The sequence below is a fragment of the Psammomys obesus genome, unplaced genomic scaffold (genome assembly GCF_907164565.1).
Source record: "Psammomys obesus unplaced genomic scaffold, mPsaObe1.curated_primary_1811, whole genome shotgun sequence".
Taxonomy (NCBI): domain Eukaryota; kingdom Metazoa; phylum Chordata; class Mammalia; order Rodentia; family Muridae; genus Psammomys; species Psammomys obesus.
Window position 1 is genome coordinate 14,878,169 of NW_026596046.1, and position 25,302 is coordinate 14,903,470.

A 25,302-nucleotide genomic window follows, 5' to 3' on the forward strand; every position below is an offset into this window, starting at 1 on the left:
CCATGTCTGTGGCTTCCTAAAATCCATTCCTTATTCACTTCCTGATTATTCTGAACTACTAAAATTATTCAAATGCATAGCTAACTTTTCTCCATTTTCCATTTGCTTGGTAAAATCCATCTAAGGTTATAACATTTCTTTGTGGCTTGTAGGACCACCGGATTATACTTCTCCTGTGGTGCTACTCTTTGGAATAGCATGCAAGACATTGAGTGTCATTTCTAGATGTATGAAATATGGTTTTAGTTGGATTTCCAGAGAATTAAGCTTATCCTTGCTTTAGCTTTCTCCTCTGGCTACCATGTTTGTTCGTTTGGGGAACCATTCCCTCAAAATAGCTTCTGAATGAAACAACATATAAAGGAAATAAATCTTGTACACTGAGACAAATTTGAACTCAAATACTTACTCACATATTCAATAATTGAAACTTGAGCAAGTTATTCATTTAAAATTCAGTGTTCTTATATAAAATGGTGACAATAATGCCTACTTCATCATGAGATATTCATTGTTATAACTTTATAATAACATTTGCAAGTTTTTAGCACAAGACTATACAATTAAATGTTTTATAACATCCATTTTGTATAATTTTTTTAACATGACAGCTGGTCTCATTAAGTATTGGATAAATTAACTATTTATTGTTGCTGTGGAGGGCAACACTGAGCCATGTTAAATTTTTAATTTTTCCTGCCACATAACAGACATGCAGATTTTTTTTTCTGAATAAATTGATGAATGAGATAGGGCTGTTGATTAATCTTTGAATGTTGTGGTCTCCAAACTGGGCACACTCACTACTATTCTGGCAAATAATGTTACTGAAAGAAAACATGAAGTATCAAATCTTCAAGTAGAAAAGAAAAAGCTTCTCCAACTAAGTTGATAATTTGTCTTGTAATTGCCCCCTGCAATTTGGAGGAGCACATGTTTCTTGTAATTAACAGGCATTTATTTTTAGGGATGTCATTTGAGCAGCAAGCAGAACAATGTCTCCATTTCTTTCATTCTGAATTCTAGGAGGCCACTGGAATCCTAAAGCTTAGCAGTGCTCATTCCCACAGGTGAATAGGTCTCTAATTTGTCATTTACCTCAGCTTTCAGAGTCTGTGAGGATCAGGAAGGAAAAAAAATAACAGCTTTTATCTCTAACCGAATCCAGCATTTAAGGAGCTCCTGTCACCAAGCAGCCTTCTGGCTTTATTGAGAAATCTGTTGCTAAGACACAGGCTTAATTTGTTTGCACACTTTTCATAAGAATGGTGCGTGTTTATTCACACAGAAAAACTGAGATGTAAGAGATAAAGGTTGGTGGAAAGTTCATGATGGTAGATGATTAGACCTTAAGCAGTTATTTTGTTGGCTCCTTTAGAAAAGGGGTTTTTCAAGGTATGATCTTGGGATCAGGACCCTCAACCTCACATGGGAGCTTGTTAAAAAGACAGATTTCTTAGCCTGCCTCAGACTTACTTGAATCACAGAATTGCTGGAGAATGACTCTGATAACTGCTTTGCCAAGTCCTCCATGTTTTTTTCAGATGTGTGTTAATATACAAAACCCATTTTCATGTAATATAGGCTAGAGCATCATCCATATCTCATCCATCAGTGGGATGTAAAAACTGAGACTATTCTTCCCCTGATGAAAAACCCTAATCTCTGTTAGGGAAGATGTTTTGAGAGAGGATGCTTATTTCTTTAAGGCGCCTCATATCTCCTTCGTGTACCTCCCTAATCTGATAACTCAGATCAAAAATGAATGTAATATTAGAAAGTAAGCACACACTGTGCCCAAGAATGAAATAGTTTATAAATAAAAAGAATCACAAGGGGTTGCTAACAAATCATATGTAACCCAGGAATTTCAGGCAGGAATGGCGTCTTAGGGTGTTTTACTAATAAGGACAGGCCATAGTAGTAGATTTGGCCTGACATCATTGGTAAAAATGGACAATCTAGAGCTAATTCATTAGCTTGAGCAACTGGTTATGACTTTACAACTTAATTTAGTAGTTCTCAACCTTCCTGCTGCTGCAAACCTTCAATACCCTCATGTTGTGGTGACCCCCAACTATAAAATTATCTTGTTGCTACTTCATAACTGTAATTTGCTATTGTTGTGGATCATAATGTTAAATATCTGATATGTGACCAATTGAGAACCACTGGCTTAATCAGTTATGTGACTGAAGCCTTTACTCAATAGTCACCCACATTTAGTCAGCCTGAGATGCTCGCTCCTCCTTAGCACAAAGAGAACTGAAGGTTTAGGAGATGGGGCCTGTACCACATTTATCTTGTGATGTGTGTGCCCTCCGCCAGTCTATAAGAAACATTCACCAGGCACTGACAATGTACCAGTGAAGGAGGCTTCTTCATCCTTGAAAGGTCACTGACATCTTCATCACAGAAGACCAGGTCCATAGCAGAGGCCACTATTGATGTCGGTCTTTCATTTGGATGGGATATGGTATCCCAAAGTAGAACAAAACACGGCTTTAGTCATTACCTGCAACATAGGTGTAGAAGCCATCACAACATACTTTCCTCAACATTTCCCACATCTAAATTAATGTAGATGCTTCATATTTCCTTTGTCTGGGGTTTGCGTCCTATACACATTTTACAGTTTTACTTTTCTTCTTCTTCTTCTTCTTCTTCTTCTTTTTTTTTCTTTTTTTTTCGGACAGGTTCTCATACAGCGTGCTCTAACCCCAAACTCTTTACGTGGCTGAGAAATAAGTTTGAACTAATGATTCTCTTGGTTCCACCTATCAAGTGCCGAGATTATATGTGTGTGTCACCATACCTGGGCACACTTTAGCTTTTAATGTATGATTATTTTTTGTTTAAAATGGGTGTTTTTACAGACAATACAGCCAAACATGCCTGTTTATCTAATCCGACATTGTCTTTTAGTAAACATTTAACAACTATAATTTATCTGTTTGAATTGAAATCTACCATTATGCTCATATTTTATGTTTGTGTCGTTTGTCAGTAGAGGTTTCAATGTTGTTTGATATAGCAAGGACTCTTGGAGTACAATTTATATCTTTGATTTTTATTTATGCACCTTTAAATAATTCACTGTTCACCCCATTGTTCATAACATCCATCTTAATGAATCAGAATCTACATTCAGCTAATATGTTGCTTCATGTACACTCTGACAGCCTTATAAAATGATATTGGCAATTTGTTTTTCTCATATTTTGTGATATTTTGCTGGTCCATTTACTTTCATATCCGCCATTGCTACTCTGTGCATGAGAATGCCATTTACATGTTACAGAAATTACAATCAGAAAAATATTGTCACTACCATTACATGGGTTTTTTTCCTCCAGTTTTTTTGTTTGTTTGTTTGTTTTTGCTTTTTTTTTTTTTTTGACATTGGCTGATAGAGGCTGTACTTTTGGAGACCACAATTATTTGGGACTCTAAATACTAGCTGCTTGGCCTCTCAGAGGCCAGATTTTTATATTCTTCAATGACCTGTGTGGGCAACCAGGTTAATGGGAAAATAAATACCCCTTACAGAAGGGTGAAGAAGCATGGGGAGAAATAATTAGACTAGGATATTAACAAATTCAAAACATTGGTGCTCTCCTGGCTGCTAGACCTTCAGGATGTAGTCTTCTCAGTAGCACTGTGGGCTGTTGTGGAAAACCACTTGTTCTGTGCATACTATTCATCCCTTGTAATCTAAGGGTTTTATGGGAATCTTATTTCTGCACTCAGCCAAGAGAGAATTTCTTTCATTTTTTATTTTATTTTCTCCTTTTTCTTTTGGGAAAAAGAGTTTGTATGCAATCCAGAAAGTATAATGAGCTCTAGACTACATGGCTGATTCTCCTATGGGGTAGAATTCTCGGTTCATTTTCCTTTTTTAAAATTTACTTATTTGTTTAATCACTTTACAGCCTGATCCCACAGCCCACTCCTTCTTCTCCTCCCAGTCCCACCCTCATATCCTCCTCTCCTCCACTCTCCTCAGGGAAGGGGAGACCCCCAAGGGATCCAAAAGCAGACAACAGAGTCAGAGACAGCCCTTGCTCAGATTTTTAGGGGGCTCACATGCTGACCAAGCCGCACATTTACTACATACGTGAGGGGGTCTAGGTCCAGCTCATGCATGCTCTTTGGTTGGTGGTTTAGTCTCTCTGAGCTATCATGGGCCCAGGTTAATCCATTCTATAGGTATTCTTGAGGTGTCCTTGACCCCACTGGCTCCCTCAATCCTTCCTCCCGCTCTTCCTCCCACTCCCTGGATTTTGCCTATAATTTGACTGTTGGTCTCTCCACCTATTTCCATCAGCTTCTGGATGAAGCCTCTCAGAAAACAGTTATTCTAGGATCCAGTCTACAAGCAAAGCAGAATATCAGTAATTGTGATACTCTCAAGCTGGGTCAGTCATTCGTTTGCCATTCTCTCAATCTATCCATCTTAACCCCTATATTCTTGTAGGCAAGACAAATTTTGTGTCAAAGGTTTTATGGATGGGTCGGGGTCTCCCTCCCTCCACTGAAAGTCCCACCTGGCTACAGGAGGTGGCAACTTCAGGCTCCATTTCCCCTGCTGCTAGGAGTCTCAGTTTGGGTCACCCCATAGTCTGCTGGGAACCTCCCCTGTCCCAGAGATGCACCCCCACACTGATTTCCATTCTCTAATCCCCCCTCCTTTCCCCAACCTGATCCCTTTACCCTACCCACCCCCTTTCTCACAAAGTTCCCTCTATCTATCTACTTCAGATTTCTATTTTATTTCATCTTCTGAGTGAGATTCAAGCATCTTCCTCAGTTCCTTCTTGGCTTCTCTGGGTATGAGGCTTATACCCAATGGGTATGTGTATAACATGGTTATTTTATACTTTATGGCTAATACCTATTTATAAGTGAGTACATATCATACATGTGTCCTCACTCAGAATATTTTCTATTTTCATCCATTTGCCTGCAAATTACATGATGCCATTGTTTTGTTTTAATTTTTATTAATTACAGTTTATTCACTTTGTATCCCAGCTGTAGCTCCCTCTTCCATACCCTCCCAACCCCACACTCCCTCCCTTCTTCTTCTTCAATGCCCCTCCCCATCCAATGATAGGGGAGGTCCTCCTCCCCTTCCATCTGACCCTAGTCTATCAGGTCTCATCAGGACTGGCTTCACTGTCTTCCTCTGTGGTCAGGTAAGGCTGCTCCCCACTCAGGTGGAGGTGATCAAAGAGCCAGCCCATGAGTTCATGTCAGAGACAGTCCCTGTTCCTATTACTGGGGGCCCTCTTGGACACTGAGCTGCCTACACCTGTGCAGGGGTCCTAGGTTATCTCCATGCATGGACCTTGTTTGGAGTATCAGTCTCACAAAAACCCCTGTGTTTTAACAGCTGAGTAGTATTCCATTGTGTAAATGTACCACATTTTCTTTATCTAGATTTTACTTGAGAGACATCTAGGTTGTTTTCAGTTTCTGACTATGATGAATAAAGCTGCTGGAAACATAGCTGAGAAAGTGTTCTTTTGGTATGATGAAACATCTTTTGGATATATGCCTAGGAATGGTATAGCTGGGTGTTGAGGTAGATCTATTTCCAATTTTTTTGAGAAATCTTCAGTTTGATTTCTGTAGTGATCATACAAGTTTGCACTCCCACCGACAATACAGGACTCTTCCCCTTGCTTCACATCCCCTCTAGCATGTGCTGTCATTTAAGTTTGATCCTAGACATTCTGATGGGTGGAAGATGGAATCTCAGGGTCCTTTTGATTTGCATTTACCTGATGACTCAGGAGGTTGAGCATTTCTTTAAGTGCTGCTCAACCATTAGATATTCCCCGGTTAAGAAATGGAGTATTACTCAGCAATGAAAAATAAGGAAATCATGAAATTTGCAGGTAAATGGTGGGACCTGGAAAGGATCATCCTGAGTGAGTTGACCCACCCAGAAGCAAAAAGACACTCACGGTATATACTCACTCATATAAACATACAACATAGAATAAACCCACTAAAAGCTGTACATCTAAACAAACTAAGCAAAAGAGAGGACCCTAACTAAAATGTTCAATCCCCATCCTGAAAGGCAAAGAGGATGGACATCAGAAGAAAACGAAAATAGGAAACAACCTCGGAACCCGCTACAGAGGACCTCTGAAAGCCAGAAGAAAACAGGAAACAACCTTGAAACCTGCCACAGAGGGCCTCTGAAAGCTTCTGCAGTATAGACTGTCAAAGCAGATGCTGAGCCTGATGGCCAACTGATGGGCAGAGTGAATGGAATTTTATGTAAGAAGTGGGAAATAGTAAGAGCTGGAGGGAACGGGAACTCCACAAGCAGAGCAACAGAACAAGATAATTTGAACACAGGGAACTTCCCAGAGACTCATACTCCAACCAAGGACTATTCGTAGAGATGACCTGGAACCCCTGCACAGGTGTAGCCCATGGCAGTTCAGTGTCCAAGTGGGTTACGTAGTAATGGGAAGAGGGACTGCCTCTGACATAATCTGATTGGCCTGCTCGTTGATCACTTCCCCCTGAGGGGGGAGCAGCCTTACCAGGCCACAGTAGAGGACAATGCAGCCACTTTTGATGAGAACTGATAGACTAAGATCAGAAAGAAGAGGAGAACCTCCCCTATCAGTGGACTTGGGCAGTGGCATGCATGCAGAAAGGGGAGGGAGGGTGGGATTGGCAGGGGAGGAGGGAGGGGCTTATGGGGGGATACAAAATGAATAAAGTGTAATTAATAAAAATAATAATAATAATAATAATAATAATAATAAAAGAAACCATGAATGAACCAAAAAAAAAAAAAAAAGAATTCTCTGTTTAGCTCTGTACCCCATTTTTAATTGAGTTATTTGGTTTGTTGATGTTTCACTTCTTGAGTTCTTTATATATTTTGGCTATTAGCTCTCTGTTGGATGTAGGGTTCATTAAGGTCTTTTCCTATTATGTAGGCTGTTGTTTTATCCTATTGACAGCGTCCTTCATCTTCCTTAAGGAAGGTGCTTTGTATACTTTGCATTTAATATGGTGGGAAGCACTTAATTTTGACTCAAGTAAAAATTGTTAACTCTGGGTGGCTTAAACCAAAGGTATATATTAAAGTTAATGATTCTGAGTAAGAATGCCAACTGGATATTTCATCAAGTCTGATGAGGGTGGCCAGGGCTGACACTAGGGCAGTAAACACAAGGACAAATAGATTATAAGTCTTAGCTTGTCCCTTAACAAGAAGTTAAGTTCATATTCAGAAGGTAAAGAAATATAGCAACCCTTTGACAGCAATGGAACACAGTAACTTGTGAAAGTCTTTTCGTGTGTGGATCAGGAGAATTTGGGGTCACCTTTCTTTTTTTATTTTTTTTCACAATTTATTCCTTATATATCCCCATTGAAGCCCCCTCTTTCAACTTCCCCCAGTCCCTTCCTTCCTCCCTCCCTCCTTCTTCTCCTCATCCCTTTCCCCTAGTCCACTGAAAGGGGAAGTTCTCCACTATTTACCCCTCCAAAAGCTTGTTAAATCTCATCGGGACTGCCTGGATCTTCTTGCTCTGTGTTCTGGCAAGGCTGTATCATCAGGGGGAAGTGATCACAGAGCAGGCTTCTGAGTCCATGACAGAGGCAGCCCCTGCTCCCCTCCCCTTAGTCGGGGACCCACAAGGAGCTCCCCATGTGCTACATCTAAGCAGGGGGTCTAGGTCCTCTGCATGCATATTCCTTGGTTGGTGCATCAGTCTCTGCAGGACCCCCCCCTTGGATCAGATTTTTTAACTTTGTTGTTCTCTTTGTGGGGCTCCTGTCTCCTTCCCCCAACAGAAGCAGAAAGACACGCATGGTATATACTCACTTATAAGTGGACTTTAACCATATAATATAGGACAACCATACTTAAATCTACAGACCTACAGAAGCTAAATAAAAAGCAGGACCCTAGAGAGGATGTTTAAATCTCATTCAGAGTGGCAAACAAGATAGACACCAGAAATGGTGGAAGATCGGCAACAGGATGGGAGCCTACGACAGATGGTCCACTGAAAGGCTCCACCCAACAGGGGATCTAAGCAGAGGCTGAGACTCACAGCCAAACTTTGGGCAGAGTACAGGGAGTCTTACGGAAGAAGGGGATGGGGACAGAAGTCCATTCTTTAATCAATAAGAACAGAGAGATATTTGCTTTTTTTTTCTTTCAGAAAAGCTTCAATAAGTTCAATAAGAGTATAGCTTTGTTACATTTTTCCATTTGCCGCAAACTAGCATGTGCCAAACCAGGGCTTCTCCCTCAGCAGAAATCCTAGAATGAATTTATATAGTATAGCCTCATAGATCATCTGTAGCAGGACATAAAAAAAATAAACTGGGTTTTGAAAACCATTGAGTTTTAACGTCATTCTTTTTCACATTAGGACCTGGAAAAGAATCATATTATATTTATATATTTGATATAGCCCCTTAAAATAGGTCTTTTCTGTTCAGTTTTCAACTTTCAAATTTTTCGTTTGTATTCTTTATGACTGCTGTTGTTTGTGTTTTTATTCTGGTCTTTGATTCCATGTCCTCCCAGTCACAAAAAAACTTTACAAAAAAGCTAATCATGACATGCATTTCTTTCTACACATTTTGTTTCCTTCTTCCCTGAGAGCTGTTTCCATACAGCTGTGCTGGAGTCACCATGAATCCCACATTACTGAAAAAAACAGCTTCTTTCTGAAAATTTTGACATTTCAAACATGTAAGAGACCAGTGCACTAGCCTGGACTTATTCTCTCTCTCTCTCTCTCTCTCTCTCTCTCTGTCTCTCTCTCTCTCTTTTCTTGTTGCTCATTGTAGGTCTTCTGTGATTTCCATGGACACTCCCAAAAGAAGAATGTATTCCTTTACGGTTGCAGCATGAAGGAAACTTTGTGGCAGGCAGGCTGCACTGTGGGTGGCTCTGCCCTCCTGGAGGATGTCAGCTACAGGGTAAGTCACTCTAAGGTACGGTATGGTATGATGTGACCACAACTTTATTGTGAGAATGTGTTACTACTCATATTTGTTTTTAGACACATGCCTTACCACTGACCTCTACCTTTAGTTCCCAGTCATCTTTTCTCTTTAAAAAAAATGACCCTCTTGATGATTATGCCCATACAATTATAATATAAAAAGAGTAGAGGTTTCTGTATCCTTTCTACATTTGTGTTGAATAATGTCACACTATTTGGTAACTTTAATTCTTGTCTTCTCTGTAGCACAGGGAATTGGTGACAAGAATCCTTATTTTAATGTCTAGCTTTATAATTATTAGCTGTACGAATTATCCTTCTGCCACATATAAAATAAAGATAGTATAAATTCTGTTTCTTTCGCAAAGATTGTGGGAGGAATATAATAATATTGAATGCAAAAGACCCTTACGCAAACATGAAAGGATGAACACGAAACCCTTAAGCAAACATGAAAGGCCTTCATCAACTCACATCTCTCTGCATGAACATCCCTTGAAAACCAGAAAAGTTACCTTCTGAACTTAACTTTATATTATGTAGGCTCTGGTAATATGGACTGCTGCATATTTACACTACGACAAAGAGGAAGTTATAGAGAGTAAAAAGGAGGAGCTAGTGCATGTCAGGATAATATAACTGCTTATAGGGCATCAAGAAGAATTAGAATTTTCAAGGTTGTCCAAATGGAAAATAAAGACTAGCTTTCCCTTCAAATTTATGAAGAAAAAAAGGAAGATTATGAGGATTCCAAGTTCTTGAAAATCATTTACTATTCTGAGCATTATAATTTACTGCACGCAAAGTAGATCCATCTTTAGGGCCAATGGTGTTATTAAAAGAGAAACAAAGGTCCACCCAATTAAGCAGAATTAGTGGTTCATGGGCTTAATCTTAGTACTAGAAGGCTGAAGTTGAAGGATGCTGAGTTGTAGGTCAGCTTAGGCTACATGCCAAGATACAATCTCAAACAAATCAATACAAAACAAGAGAAAATAAACACACAACAAAACAAAAAACCCAACCAACCAACCAAACAAAAACCAAATGAAACAAAATGAACACCTTATCAAACAGAAATAAATAAATATTCAACAAATTAAGTCCATCTGGAAATATTGTGTGTATGTGCCTGTGTGTGTGTTAGCCAGGATCATTGCTGTACTTCTGATGATCAGTTCTCCTAAAGTACTGACAGCAGAATAAAAAACAAATCGTCAGAATTCTATTAGTTTTAAGGCTTAACCCTGTTTACAGTGACAAACCACCAGAAGTCTAACTGCATAATATTACTTAGGAAGCCAGTACATGAGGACATTCACTGGGAAGCTCATGACATACTGTGAAGGATGGTCTTTTATACATGATGCAGGTGGATATAAAATACATCATTCAATCTTACTTAAAAGTCAGTAGGCTTTTATGATGTCTTTACTTAGAAAAGGCAACAATATTCATGGGCGATTCTCTCTTAGGAAAAGTGAGAAGAAACAGGGTCTATGGTCTCTTCTGCACAAAAAGGTCATAAAACTGAGCAGAGGCTGGGCATCACAGCTATCTTAACTGCTCCTCCATTGCTATGTTAAAGTACCCCAACCAAAGTAACTTTGGGCACATGGAGCTCTCTTAGCTCAAAGTATGAGGTACAGTATGTCATGACAAGGCAAGGTAGCAGAAGTTTAAAAGTAGCTGGTCACATCACATCCATAGTCAGGAAGCAGAGAAAAAAATACCTATGCTTAGCTCGTTTTATTTTTGCATGGTCTAGAATCCTAGCCAGGGAATAGTGCATCTCATAGTGGATCAGTCTCCTTGCCTCGATTAATTAATTCCCTACAAGAATGGAGAAATGCTCCAAAGCCCATATTCCAGCTGATTCTGCATCTCATCAGGTTGACATTGAGATTAACCATTTAAATGACCAATTAATTACAGAGTAAGTTCTTATCCTCTGTATTTCAGTTTTATTGTGTGATTATGTTATCTATGTTACATAATATTATAAACTAATGGAACAGGTATTTTGAACTCAGTTTGTGTCAAGTAAGGCAAAAGGCATAATAAGGGAGTGATATACAAACCCCAATTTCTGCCTCTAAGAACAAGCTGAGTAGTATTTGATAGCAATGCCATTAAAATATTAGCCCATCTCCGCACAGACATTCATCTCTGGGATTCACTATTTTAGGCTGGACAGTTGCCTGAGACTCACTTTTCTCCCTTGTAAAATGATAAAGTTGGAGTTTCTAAGAAATTTATAAAATTGAGTTTGTTGGTACTCTGGAGTTCTTCAAAGTTTATTCATGGGTCGTTAAGCCATTAAGGGGAAAAATGAATAATGTTTTGCTACTTTCCTTACTTACAGGCTTGCTTTTCAGTTTCTGATTAATATGTATCTCTTTCCACTGTTGATATTTTAAATCTAAGGCTCAGTGATTGATAAGTAATGAATTTGATTGTGTGATGTACAGGCTAAAATATGTTTTGCATGTGTATAAATGGATCTTTTCAGAACTGAGAGATCTCATCTATTTTGTCATGAGGAGATGGAGACCTTGGAGGGACTTTCTTTGCAAGACATGTTTATAGTCCTCTCACTTGCCAGGAGTCACAGTCTTGAGAGCGTATTTACATATCAAACAGAGCAACTCAATCAGAGGAACTTTGTCCTTTAATATCACTGTCAAACTGATAGACACATTTTACACTCATTCAAAATACTTATTCAACTTTATTAATCAACCCTAGTGGGACTTCCAGTTCCATTACTAAAACAGGTCAGTGAATATATTCCTTAAAACAAAATTACAAAAAAGGACAAAATTAACAAAATATGTGATTTTAAGCCTCTTGAAACTGACCAAATTCAGATAGAGAAATAACAAATCTTGAAAACCGCTGAAATTTTCTGAGGAACACACCAAATCTGACTTTCTTAATGGGGTTTCTTTAACCATTTACAAATTTGCTTATCAATATATACAGTTTAGAGCTAGGAATGGTAGGGAACATGCTTAGTCTCAGTACATCTGGGAACACCACAGTCAGAGTATATTTAAACAATTAGAGAAAGCTATGTTCAAAAATTACTGTTAAACATGATGACAATGACTTTGCATATAAACAATTTGGTAGAAAACTGGAAACAAAAAGTAAATGAAATGAGAAAAGAAGAATTAGGGAATAATTTTTTCTCCTGTTGGTTTGCCTAATTCAACCTCAACACGCAGACATCAGCCCCGTCTTATTGTATCATGTTTTGTCCTGTTCGGCTGTAGTCTCTAGGGACCTTGCCCTTTTCTGAAGAGGAAGCAAAGGGGAAGTAGATCTGGTGTAGAAGAGGTGTGTGGGGGAACCTAGGTGGACTAGAGGCATGGGCAAACTAGTTGGGATATATTGTGTGAAAGAAGATTCTTCTTTTAATAAAAAGTACCATAACCAAAGCAAAAAGTTACAGTGCTAGAATTATCATCAGATTTGAGATTAATAAAACTCAAATTAATAAACTTGATGACATATTCAACATTATTCATGTGAAAGGACAGAGAAAATTAAACAAGAAAGGTAAGCAAACTTTGAAATGTGAAGAACAGCTTCAAATTTAGCAATTTAAATGTAAGGAAAGACCTAAAAGAAAGAAATTATCATGATAAGTACATGAAGAATTAAAGGTAAATGACAAAGGAAATATTTTTAAGGAACAGAAGACTGAAAACATAATAACACAAAATAAACAGCAAAAGAACAGTTGTAAATCTGAAAACATAAGTGATGACACTAAACATGAATGGACAAAATATGTCATTCAAAATACAGGGCTTTAACACTCAATTAAAAATTCTCAATTACACGCTGTTTGTGAGAGATTAAATACTTTCAGAAGGATTAAAGTGAAAGTTGGGATAGATATACCAGGTAAGAAATTTCTATACCAGGGATCAGTGATTATATTAAGATAAGAAAACATAGATATTGGTGGCCATAATATTTTAACAAGAAAGTAATACTGTTCTCAAAAGAATATCAGAGTACATGGTAATGATGCATCACAAAAAGAGATGTTAGTATTCAAGATGTTAAAATTTGATGCTGAAGCTTCGATAGTTCGCTACTATTCTCTCAGAAATGATACGCATACTAAACTCTTTTTTAGAAAATGTGTGATGTGAGCACACATACATGACATCTGCCCTCAAAGAATGTACACAGTCTTTTTTTAATTTTTGTTTTTAAATATTAATTATAGGTTATTTACTTTGTATCCCAGCCATAGCCCCCTCTCTCATTCCCTCTCAATCCCACCCTCCCTCCCTCATCTCCTCCCTGTCCTTTTCCAAGTCTTAATGCACACCAAGAACTTCCCATGATAGGAACTTGGTGGCTGAAAAATCAGTCTTAGGACATTATTTTTAAAACAAGTAAGCAAGCAAGCAAACACACAAAACCATTAAAACCATGGCTGTATCTACTTGCAGCAGCAGAGTTATATTACAAATTAAGTTTGCAAGGAACATGATGTTCCTGAATGTTTGCACGTTAAACAACTTCTTTAATTTGTGGCTAAAAGAAGAAATATGAAGAGAAATTAGAAAATATATTGACACGATTAACAGTCAAAACCTAATACACCAAAAATTTTGGCATATAGTTATACAGTATTAGAAATGTAGATCTGAAAATAGTCATTTGAGCCTGCATATTTGAATTGAGTAGAAAAGAGAGCAAACATTGGACTGGAATGATGGCTCAGTGGTTAAGAACATATATTGCTAATGCAGAGGACCCAGTTCAATTCCTAGGCCCTATGCCAGGCAGCTCACAGCTACCTGTAATTTTAATTTAGCTCCAGATTATTCCTCAGCCAGAATTACAAGGAAAAGAAAGAAAATGAAAATTACCAGTTAGGAACAAAAAAAGGAAGCTTCTCTACAGAATGTGAAAATTGCAAGAGTGTTTGTTTGTTTGTTTGTTTGTTTTTATTTTTATAACTACAAGTCAAATGGATAAACTATTTGCAGGACATAAACTACGAAATTTGGCTCGAAGAGACAGAAAATCTAACTGTATTTTAAGAAATAAATTGAATTAGAAATCATAACGCATCCCCCCAAAAAATACTTAGACCCAAATAATTTTGTTGGTGAATTTGAGCCAAATCTCAAGAAATAGACAATATTCAGTATAAAAAGGAAATAATCACTCAGAAAATACAGGAGGAATGCTTTCTAACCCTTTATGAAGCTTGAATTACCCTGATAATAAAGCTATGAAAAAGATATCACAAGGAGAGATAGTGACAGCTTAATTATAATTGGAAATACCTATGCAAAACTATTTTCCAAAATAGCAAGTCAATCTGGCAACATGTAAAACATTCCTCATTGTGACAAAGTGGGGCTTTAGCTCACAGAGCCAAAATTGAATATTTAGAAGTAAAATACTATTATATTTCTTTCAGTTAAACAAATGCCAAAGACTACAGCATCTCACCATACCCTGAAAAAGCATTTGACAAAAACAATCATTTAAAATCAAATCTCGTAATTGATAATTAAAAGGGGAAATTTTCAAACTAAAATAACCTAAAAAAGGCATCAGTGATGTGGCTCAGCTAGTTCATGAAGGTGTTTCTAAAATGAAAGACTTGAGACTCACATTTTAGAAAAAACCAACTGTGGCATTGTCCTCTGACTTCACTGGGCGCTGTGGCACCCCTTTTATGCACAAAAATGTAAAGAAAATGTTTTATGTGTGATAAGTAGTATCATATTTAAAGGTAAAAGCATGACTATTTCATATATCATATTTAAAGGGAAAAGCAGGAATGTTTGCTCTCGAAACTTCTGGTCAAGACAGTGTAAGATATTCAAGCAAGCACAACACAAGCAAAGTTCTAAAGAAAATCATTTGGGAAAGAAGCAAAACTTTTATGAACTGGTGGTGTGGTATTTTTATGTATAAAATTCTAGGGAATCCTCAGCCATAAACTATTGAAACCAATAGGCAAGTTTGGCAATGGAACAAGATCTGCAATCGATACAAAAAGTTGGTGTAGATAGGTAGCTCTATATAGGCCAGAAATAATCCTGGAATAAATTCCATTTGCAATAATATAAAATATTATTAAATATATAAACTATTATATTAAATATATAAAATATTATTAAATATATAAACTAATTATAAAATAATTAGTACTAGATTTAATAGAGAAAAGTTAATATGTTAAAACTGCTAAAACAGTGATAGGAATCAAAAGAGTTCCAGATAAATTGAAGTTGTACCAAATTAATGTATTGAAAGATCCAATATTTTTGAAATGGAATTTTCTCTACACTTTCTATAGATTCAACACAATTTCCATCAAAATCTCAGCAGGATTTCATATTGATATTGACAAGCCAATCCTAAACATAAGAGAGCTAGAATAGCTGAAGCAATTTTGAGAGAGAATAATCTTAGTGGATTATTTTTATGATTTCAAAATTAAGCGAAACCTAGAGAGTTCAAGAAAATGTCATTTTGACATGCTGACCAAAGCTTTCCACTTATGACTGATTTTTGCCTAAGAAAAATTTACATGACATTAAGTATATTATGTACATTGGTATATAAAATATGTATGGAAACCAAACACTGAAAATAATTTATAAGGAAGTTTATTTTGAAATAATTCACTGGTATACACATAATTTTTGATTAATTGTGATTATAAAAATTTATACCAAAATAGATGTGCTTGTATTTTTCCAGTTTTACTTTTTATTTTTGTGATTATAATATAATTACATCATTTTTTCCTTTTCTTTCCCTCTTCCAAGCCCTTCCATATACTCCTCCTTGTCTTCTTTCAAGTCAATGGCCTCTTTTTTTCATTAACTGTTATTGCAAGCATATATGTTTGTACATATATATTCCTAAATCTAGCCTGTTTAGTTTGGCCATTTGTTATTCAATAACCAATTGTCTGGGGAAAAGACATTTTCTCATTCTCGGAATGTTTTTTAGCTATCTGTAGTTATTTGTGTGGGGTTGAGGCCTTGTATTGTTCCTCCCACCCACTTTGGCATTATTTTGATGTCATCCTTACTCAGTTTGTGTTTGGCAGACATATTGGTGAATCTTCACAGGTGAGCTTTTGATTTTATTAGGAGACACAGTCTCACAGATAACCCTCTCACCCTCTGGCTCTTGCAATCTTCCTACCTCATTTTTCTGCAATGCTTTGTGTGCCTTAGGCACACGAGTTATTTTATAGATGTATTCACTGTGACAAGGCTTCACAGCTGCATTCCGATTGGCTATAGCTTTGGTCGTGTTCTCTGCCTGTTGCAAAGAGAGGTACCATTGATGAAGGATGAGGGCTACACTTATCTGTTGATTTAAGGACAAACATTTAGATTGCAGTTGGGGCTCTCCTGATTTATTAAAGTGATGGGTGTAGATTTCTCATCCAAGATCTATAATTTCGTTAGCTTTGGGTAGTTGGCTAGGTTTCCAGAACCAGGCCTAACTTCTCTCTTATTGAGCAGCTCTTAAGTCCAATTAGGGAACTGTTAGATACTGCCAACAAGTGGATGTCTTGCACTTTTAGGGCAATCACACCCTTAGAGTAGGTTTATAGGCTCCATAGCTGAATAGGACTTGCTTTTTTCTTTTGGAAGGCTGCATGGCACTTTTCTGGTTCCATGAAAGTTAGTCCTGAGGGAGGAGGTATTCATGTCAGTTCCATCTCAGGGGTCTCTAGACCCCGTTTCTAAACTGTATGTTATTTTCAGAAATAGGAACGTACTCTTCATCCCTGGCAGGGGGGAGGGGCACAAAAAGGGCAACAGCAATAGCCTAAAATGTTTTAGGATTCTCTTAGCAACCATGACTGACAGCTCCAAAGAGGGCTTCTCATGCCTGATGATAGGATTTTGTTAGATGGATGTTTGGGGCTTAGGAAGACCATTGTCAGCCCAGATGAGAAAATTTGCTCAAACTGTATATATACAGACTTATGTGTATTATAGTTTGAGGTAGATAGTAAATAGTATAATTCTTTAAGAAATTTTCAGCCATTCCTATGGTTGTTTTACCCTCCTTTCTCCTTGTTCAGTATTTATCGCCCTTGTTTTCTCTAATTAGAAGGCCTCCTTTCGCATTTTCCTGAGCAGATTGCTTGCACCCTACTATTTTCCTGTCTATTGATCCCATACTCTCATTATCCTGGTAATGGTCCCTTTATATTTTTCTGGTTTTTCAGTTACTCCAGGATTTGAAGATTTGGAGCTAGGAGCCTCTGATGAGAGAGAAAATGTAAAATTTGTCTTTTGGGGTTTGTGTTACCTTCCTCAGCATTATCTTTCTAGTCCCATCCTTTAATGTGCAAAGTTCATGATCTTATATTTATTTATAGCTGAATAGTATTTCACAGTGTATGTGTACCACATTTTCATCATCCATTCATCAGTTATAGAACATTTTGGTTGTTTTTGTTTCCTATTTATTCCGAGTAGAAAAGCAATGAACATGACAGGGCAAGAATCTATGGAATAAGATTTTAGTCCTTTGGGCATATGCCAAGGAGTGTCCTAGCTGGGGCATATGATAGATTTATTTTTAATACTTTGAGAATTCTCTCCTGCAGTCCTACCTACAGGGAATAAAAGTGTCTTTTTTTTTTCACATTGCCTCCAAAGTTTGTTGTTGAATTTTGCTACTCTGACAGAAAGAAGATAACTCTCAAAGTTGTTTTGATTTAAATTTTCCTAAATGCCAGGAATGAGAATTTTTTGAGATTTAAGGTTTTTTTTTATAATTTTTCTTTTTTATTGTTATTATATTTATTACAATTTATTCAGTTTGTATCCCAGCTTTGGGCCCCTCCCTTGTCCCTTCCCCAAACCATCCTCCCTCTCTCTTCTCTCCCTATGCCCCTCCCCTAGCCCACTGATAGGGGAGATCTTTCTCCTCTTCTATTTGACCTAGCCTATTAGGTCTCCTCAGGACTGGTTGCATTGTCTTCTATAGACTGGCAAGTCCGCACCCCCTCTCAGGGGGAGGTGATCAGAGAGCCAGCCACTGAGTTCAAGCCAGAGACAGTCCCTGCTCCCCTTAGGAGGAACCCCACTGAGACTGAGTCTATGGACTACATCTGAGCAGGGGTTTTAGGCCCTCTCCATGCATTGCCCTTGGCTAAGCTATCATTTTTGGGATATTTTATAGCAATATTTTTCCCTTATTTAGGGACTCTCTGTTGAGACCCCGGGCCCATGTTTTAAAGTTTGTCACTTTTTTTTTGTGTGTGTGTGTGTTGAGTTCTTTATATATTCAAGTTATTAATCTTCTGTCAGATGTTTATCTGGCAATGATTACCTCCCACTCTGTGGGCTTGCCTCTTCACTGTTGACTGTTTTCCTAGCTGCATAGAAGCTTTTCCAGTTTTTATGAAATTTCTCTGAATTGTTGATCTTAATTTTGGGTCAAAGAATATCCTTACTCAAGAAATCTCTTCCTACACCTAGATTGTGTTGGCACTGCCTACGATTTCCTCTTGAAGTTTCAGTGTTAAGTCCATTTGATGTATAATGTCATTTCTGATATTTCTCTTTATCTTTTTGTGTAGATGGCCTGTTTGTTGGAGAAAGTAGAGTATCTAAATTATTCACTGCTAACAGACTGATGATAATCTATGTTTTTAAATCTAGTAGAACATTTTTAATGATTTTAATGGTGATACATGTTTAGGAAAGTAATGTCTGTTTTGGCTAAGTGTCACTCGATTATAACAAAGTATCCGTCTTTCTTTATCTCTTCTGATTAATTTTGATTTAAGGTTTGCTTTATCAGATATTAGGATATTGATGGCTACTTACTTTCAAGTCTCACCTGGTTGGATTTCTTTTGTCCATCCTTTTAATCTAAGGTGTTGCCTAATATGTATTTCTTGTAGGTAAATACATTTTATTTCTTGATTCATTCAGTCATACTGTTTTTGATAGGAGAATTGAAGCCACTAATATTTAAATTTATTATTAAAATGTGTGTTTAAATTGCAGTCATGTGTTGTTGATATTCAAAGGTGATGTCTGTGTTCTCAGTGGTACTTAGTGTTTTAATGATGATAGCTTTATATTTCTTTCTATTGTCTCTCTACCAAGCTCATTCCTCTTTTTAGCCAAAAATATTACTTTCTATATTTTCTTCAGGTTTTGTAAAACCGTTCAGGTTGGTAAAAACAAATTAGGATTCTTATTTCATGGAAAGTTTTTTCATCTCCTTAAATTATAGCAGCTGTTATTGCCCATTTCATTGGGCTAGACTGGCTGTCACAGTCTTTAAGAACTTAGAGTGCATTGCTCCAGGTGCTTTTATCTTTCAAAGTTTTCACTGAGAAGTCAGTTGTTATTTTGGTAAGTCCTCTTTTATGTGTGACTTGTGCTTTTTCTTTTGTAGCTTTCAATATCCTTTCTTTGTTATTTATACATTACTATCTTACGTACACTGGATTTGGGGCTTAGTAGATCTGGCAGATTGGGCAGAAGGCAATAGGAAGCTCATCACAGTAGATTCTGGAGAAGGAAGTGAGATATCTGATTGGCGAGGAGGTTGGACGCACCACAGAAAGGACCTATCGGTCGTGTGTAATAGGGAGAATTTGAGTTAGACGCTGGAGAAGGATGTGGGAAATCCTTCTGAGTAGAGAGGCTGAATTTAGCGTTATTTATGAATTAATGGAAATTCTGGCCTAATCCCAAGTAATAATTCACTTTATGCATTTTAATGAAACTTAAGCCAGCAAGTCATACAGCAATTTTTACAATTAATTTTTTTAATTTAAATTTTTTTTCACAATTTATTCATTATATATCCCAATTGAAGGCCCCTCCCTCAACTCCCCCAAGTCCCACCCTCCTTCCTTTTTCCCCATCCCCTTCCCCTAGTCCACTGAAGGGGGGAGTTTCTACTATTGCCCTCTGCCCATAGCTTGTTAAGTCTTATCAGGAGTGCCTGGACCCTCTTCCTCTGTGGCCTGGTAAGGCTGCATCATTAGGAGCAAGTCAACTGAGTTCATGCTAAAGGCAGCCCCTGGTCCCCTCCCTCAGAGATCCACAGTGGAAATTGAGCTGCCAATCGTTCACATCTGAGCAGGGGTTTAGGTTCTCTCCATGCATGTTCCTGGGTTGGTGTATTAGTATCTGCAAGAACCCCTGTGCTTAGATCTTTAAGTTTTGTTGGTCTCTTATGGGACTCCTGTTCCCTCCATGTCCCTCTATTCCCATTCCAGCTTCTGTAAAGCAAAGGACACTGTCCTCAGAACAAAACAACAGCCTACAGACTAAGAAAGGATCTTCACCAACCTATATCTGACAGAGGGCTTAATATCCAGAATAATAAAGAACTAAAGAAGTTAAAAAGCAACAAATCAAGTAATCCAATTAAAAATGGGCCCAGAGGTAACCAGAGAATACTCTCTGGAACAATATAGAATGGCAGAGAAACACTTAAAGAAATGCTCAACATCCTTAGTCACCAGGGAGATGCAAATCAAAACGACCCTGAAATTTTACCTTATACCCATTAGAATGGGTAAGATCAAAAACTCAAGTGACAATATATGATGGAGAGGCTGTGGAGAAAGGGGAACATTCCTCCATTGCTGGGAGGAATGTCAACTTGTACAACCACTTTGGAAATCAATTTCTCAGACAATTAGGAATAGCATTTCCTCAAGATCCAGCTAGATCACTCCTAGGCATATATTCAAAATACAGAACAAGGACATTTGTTCAAGCATGTTTGTAACAGCTTTATTTGTAATAGCCAGAACAACCCAGATGTCCCTCAACTGAGGAATGGACACAGAAATTGTGGTACATTCATACAATGGCATACTACTCAGCAATTAAAAACAGGGAAATAATGAAATTTGCAGGCAAATGGTGGGATCTAGAAAAGATCATCCTGAGTGAGGTATCCCAGAAACAGAAAGACACACATGGTATATATTCACTTATAAGTGGATTCAAGACATATAACATAGGATAAACCTACAAAACTCTGAACACCTAAAGAAGGTGAGCTAGAAGGAGGACGCTGGGTAAGATGATCAGTCTTTATTCAAATGGGATGGATTTTGGAAGAAGGAGAAAACAGGAAACAGGACAGGAGCCTTCCACAAAGGGCTTCTGAAAGACTCTAACCAGCATTGTATACAATCAGATAATGAGACTCATAAGCAAACTTTGGGCAGAGTACGGGGAGATTTTAGGAAAGAAGGAGAAGATAGTAAAACCTTGAGAGGACAGGAGCTCCACAGCATGGCAGCAGAACCAAAATATCTGGGCACAGGCGTCTTTTCTGAGACTGATACTTAACCAAGGACCATGTATGAATATAATCTAGAACTCCTGCTCAGTTGTGGCCCATGGCAACTCAGTATCCAAGTGTGTGTCCTTGTAAGAGGAACAGGGAATGTCTCTGACATGAACTCAGTGGCTGTCTCTTTGTCCACCTCCCTGATGGGGGAGCAGCCTTGCCAGGCCACAGAGGAGAACAATGCAGCCAGTTCTGATGAGATCAGATAAGCTAGGGTCAGGTAAAATTGGAGGTGGACCTCCCCTATCCGTGGACTTGGAGAGGGGCATAGGAGGAGATGAAGGATGGAGGGTGGGACTGGGAGGGAATGAGGGAGGGGGCTACAGCTGGGATACAAAATGAATAAACTGCAATTAATATAAAAATAAAAATTAGAAAAGAAAATATATGACCCTGAAAGAAGTCAGAAATAAATATACTATTATTCATTTATGTAATGTTTCTGAATGAAATAAAAGTGTTGAAAAAAATGTGTCAGAAATCGCCCAAGGCAAAGTGTTGGCACAAATGAGCAAGAAGAGAATTGGTAAGGCAATGAGTTCCAAGACTGAATTGTGGCAATTATTACAAACTATGTACATTTGATGAAAGAGCTTTAGGCTGTTATTCATACCTTCATGAAGCTGATGTATATTTCAAAACCAAACATTTATTGATTATGCACCAGCTGCTAAGTACTGATGAGTGAGCAAAGAGTTTCTTCTTTTAACAAACTATAGCAGACAAGTAGATCGTCAAAAATTTTAATGTAATTACAAGAATTGAAGTATTAATTGTAAGATAACACAGAAAGGACTGACTGATTCCTTTTGGGTGCTGAGTAGATTAGATTATCTTGTCTAACTTCCATAGACATGTTTTTTTTTTTTTTTTGAGGTGTAAGTCTGATGATCAGTGTTAGGACCTTACATGAAGAATAACATCTCATGAGAAAACTTTCAGTTCAAATGTGACATTTAGAACATTTGGAAGAAGCAGAGGCCAGAAATTCTGCAATAATTAAAAGTCGAGTCTCAAAGAACCTGCATTTCTAGGTAAACGAGTACTGTGCTGGGATGAACTGAAATCAGGCCTTGTGCAGAACTGCTAAGCATGTGTTCCTTTTTAATGACATTTTCAGTCATCGACCCTCTTCATAGATTTCTGGTTCTGAGATGAGAATGTTTCATACTCCTTCCACAGTGCCAAGCCTGGGTCAAACACTATTGTAATACTCTACATGCATTAATATAACAATACACTTAACATTTCCAGCTATAATTTATGCTACACCAGTGTGCATCATTAGACGATGCTTTAAAAATATATGGTGAGAGAATATGTATTTATACTAACATACAACAGAAAGTTTCACATACAACAGAAAAGAAGCTCAGAAATTAATTGCATTTCACAGGTTGTGGAGTTAACAAGAGGGAGAATTTGGGATACACAGTTTAAAATTATGACCCCTGTGATTCTTTATTTAAAGGGTATGCTGTGTTGTAGAGAAATTGTGCAATGAGTCAAATGACTCAGCAGTTTATGTTTAAAGCAAGAATAAATTCTTATTTGGAGCCTGAAAAGCAATGGATTGCCTTATATAAAGAAGGGACATACATCATGTTAAGAGAGGTTTTAAATATTTATTAATCTTGGAAGACTGGGCTTGGGCAATATTATTTTTCTCTATCAAACTTCATCAAGAGCAAACTATGTTCTGAACAGTTGTCATAAATACCCATGGTTGTAAGTGTCCTATTACTACATTCTTGCTACATTATCAACAAAAGGGAAGAATATATTTGGGTTTTGTACAGCTGATCACAGAGTTCCACCCTAGAAATGAACTCTGACACACACTCCATCTACAGAATTCTAAACCTACCTCTGAGAGTTCTCTTGTTTGAATCTTGAAAGCGAGGTTGGTTTGGAAAGAGTAATAAGAAACCAAATGAAATAAGTTACAGCTTGAGTTCCTAAAATATGCCTTAAGATAAAAATGACTGAGTCCAAATCAATGTGTCTCCCTTAGTTGAGGTTGCACCTGACTCTCTACTTTCCGGCCAGGTATGATTCCATGTCTGTGAAAAGATGGAAGACAAATTCTCAGGGAAATTCTGGACAAGTTTCTATGATGCTATGAGGTCTGGGTTGAACTAATATGGGGTTTTAGCTCTCTTACTTAGTAGAGGGTGAGTTCAAGACTCAGGGAGGCAAGAAAGATCACATAAATCAGAAATCAACCCAAACTAGGATTTTCTGAATACTTGTCAGTCTGGCACCACTCTGGCTGCTTTTCTCTCCTGGTCTTTGATGCTTCATATTTGGTTTTCAGGCAAGTTCTGAGATTAGAATCCTCAGTCTATGTTCTTAAATCTGCTATCAGAAGCCAAGAAGAGTCAGAGAAGGGAGGTTTTCATAAAGAAAGTTTCTAATGCTTAAACATAACATTACAATATATGGGCTGTCTATGCACATGGGGGCATACTACATCTTATTTAAATCTCTTTTTACCTTGGTGGTATAATAATGTTCCACTTGAGATTTTGAACTCATCTGTTTTCTGTCCACTAGTGCAAAAAAAAAAATCCAAAAAAACAATAACAAAATTCTTCCAGTTTAGAATACCCATCATTGCCTTGTCTCCTAGACACAGATGCATTTATGCAAGATAAAAATAGAAATGAAGAGACTGAATGAACATTTTCTACAAATGATACAGTTTTGAGTCAATTTTTTAATGAAGGGATAAGCTACAGCTGTGGAAATATGAGTAGGATGATCCACCATTGCACCCTATAAATCCTCTGTCCCCAGGCCTCAGGGAAGGATCACAGCTCATTAAGGTTCCCAAGAAATATTAAGTTAATTTGAATTTTTGATCATCTCTACAGAGGTATATTAGCTAACAAAACTGGCTTCACTTAGTGTCAGATCCAAGAACTGCAGATTTAGGAAACTCAGAGACTGTAACACAGAATGAATAAAAACTGCTGTGGCTGCAAAAAAGAACTTTGAAAAGAGGGAAAATAATGTAGGCCTTATGTTGAGTATATATAAAGACAGAAAGATGACTGAAGAGGAAATAAGTGACAGTGAAATGAAATATTTTATTTAATTCTTTATTAATTTAACAGATTGGCAATTATTAAAAACAATAATGGCAACAATGTATTTGATAATCAGCATGTACAATTATCTTACATATAAGTCAAAGGAATAACATGGGTGACACCATAAGGGAGAAAGGAAGAATAATTAAAAGCACTGCTACTACTTTTGAAGTATCATCTATTAGTGTGTTTGTATCAGTTACAAGTATATATTGCACATTCAAAGACCAAGTGAAAAAATTCACTATACTAAGAAAGGGAAGAAAAGAAATGATATAAAGGATCAGCTTTAATATACTGACACTAATCAAAACAAAATAGTAGTTGATAGTAATTTCAGACAAAGGAAATTTCAAAGAAAGATAAATTATCATGGATAAAAAATGGCAATACATTAATGATAAAGGAATACATTTTCCAAAACCAAGTAACAGGTCATAACATGAATGTGCTTAATCACATAAAATGCATAGGGGGATTAGGCCAAAGGCATGAGATTTGAAAAGAGAAAATGCATCTGCTGTTACAGCTGCAGGTTGTCAACTTCTCTATCAGTAGGCAGATGTAGCAGTAATAAAATAAGTACCATCAATCAACAGATGCAATTTATTTTTATAAAGGGCTTTATAAAAAAAATCACAGAATAGACATAGTTTTTAAGCCCATATGAAACATTCGCCGACACAGACCATGTTGCATTCTATAATATGTATTTAAGCCTACTCGTTAGGAGGGAGCTCATGACAGGCACTATAAACCTAACAAACTACCCATTCCTGGGGAGGCTATGGAACCTAGAGAGGAACCTACTACTCCAACTTTTCTAAGCTCTAGCTGCTTTC

The 25,302-nt window shown here is 37.4% G+C and overlaps 1 protein-coding gene across 1 annotated transcript in view; it reads left to right on the top strand.

Moving 5' to 3' along the window:
• Window positions 1–25,302, top strand: part of Agbl1 (AGBL carboxypeptidase 1) — an 820,675-nt gene that overhangs the window by 402,500 nt on the left and 392,873 nt on the right. Inside the window, exon 20 of the mRNA XM_055623242.1 lies at window positions 8,845–8,976. Coding sequence (XP_055479217.1) covers window positions 8,845–8,976 — 132 coding nt within the window. The remainder of the gene's footprint in view (window positions 1–8,844; window positions 8,977–25,302) is intronic.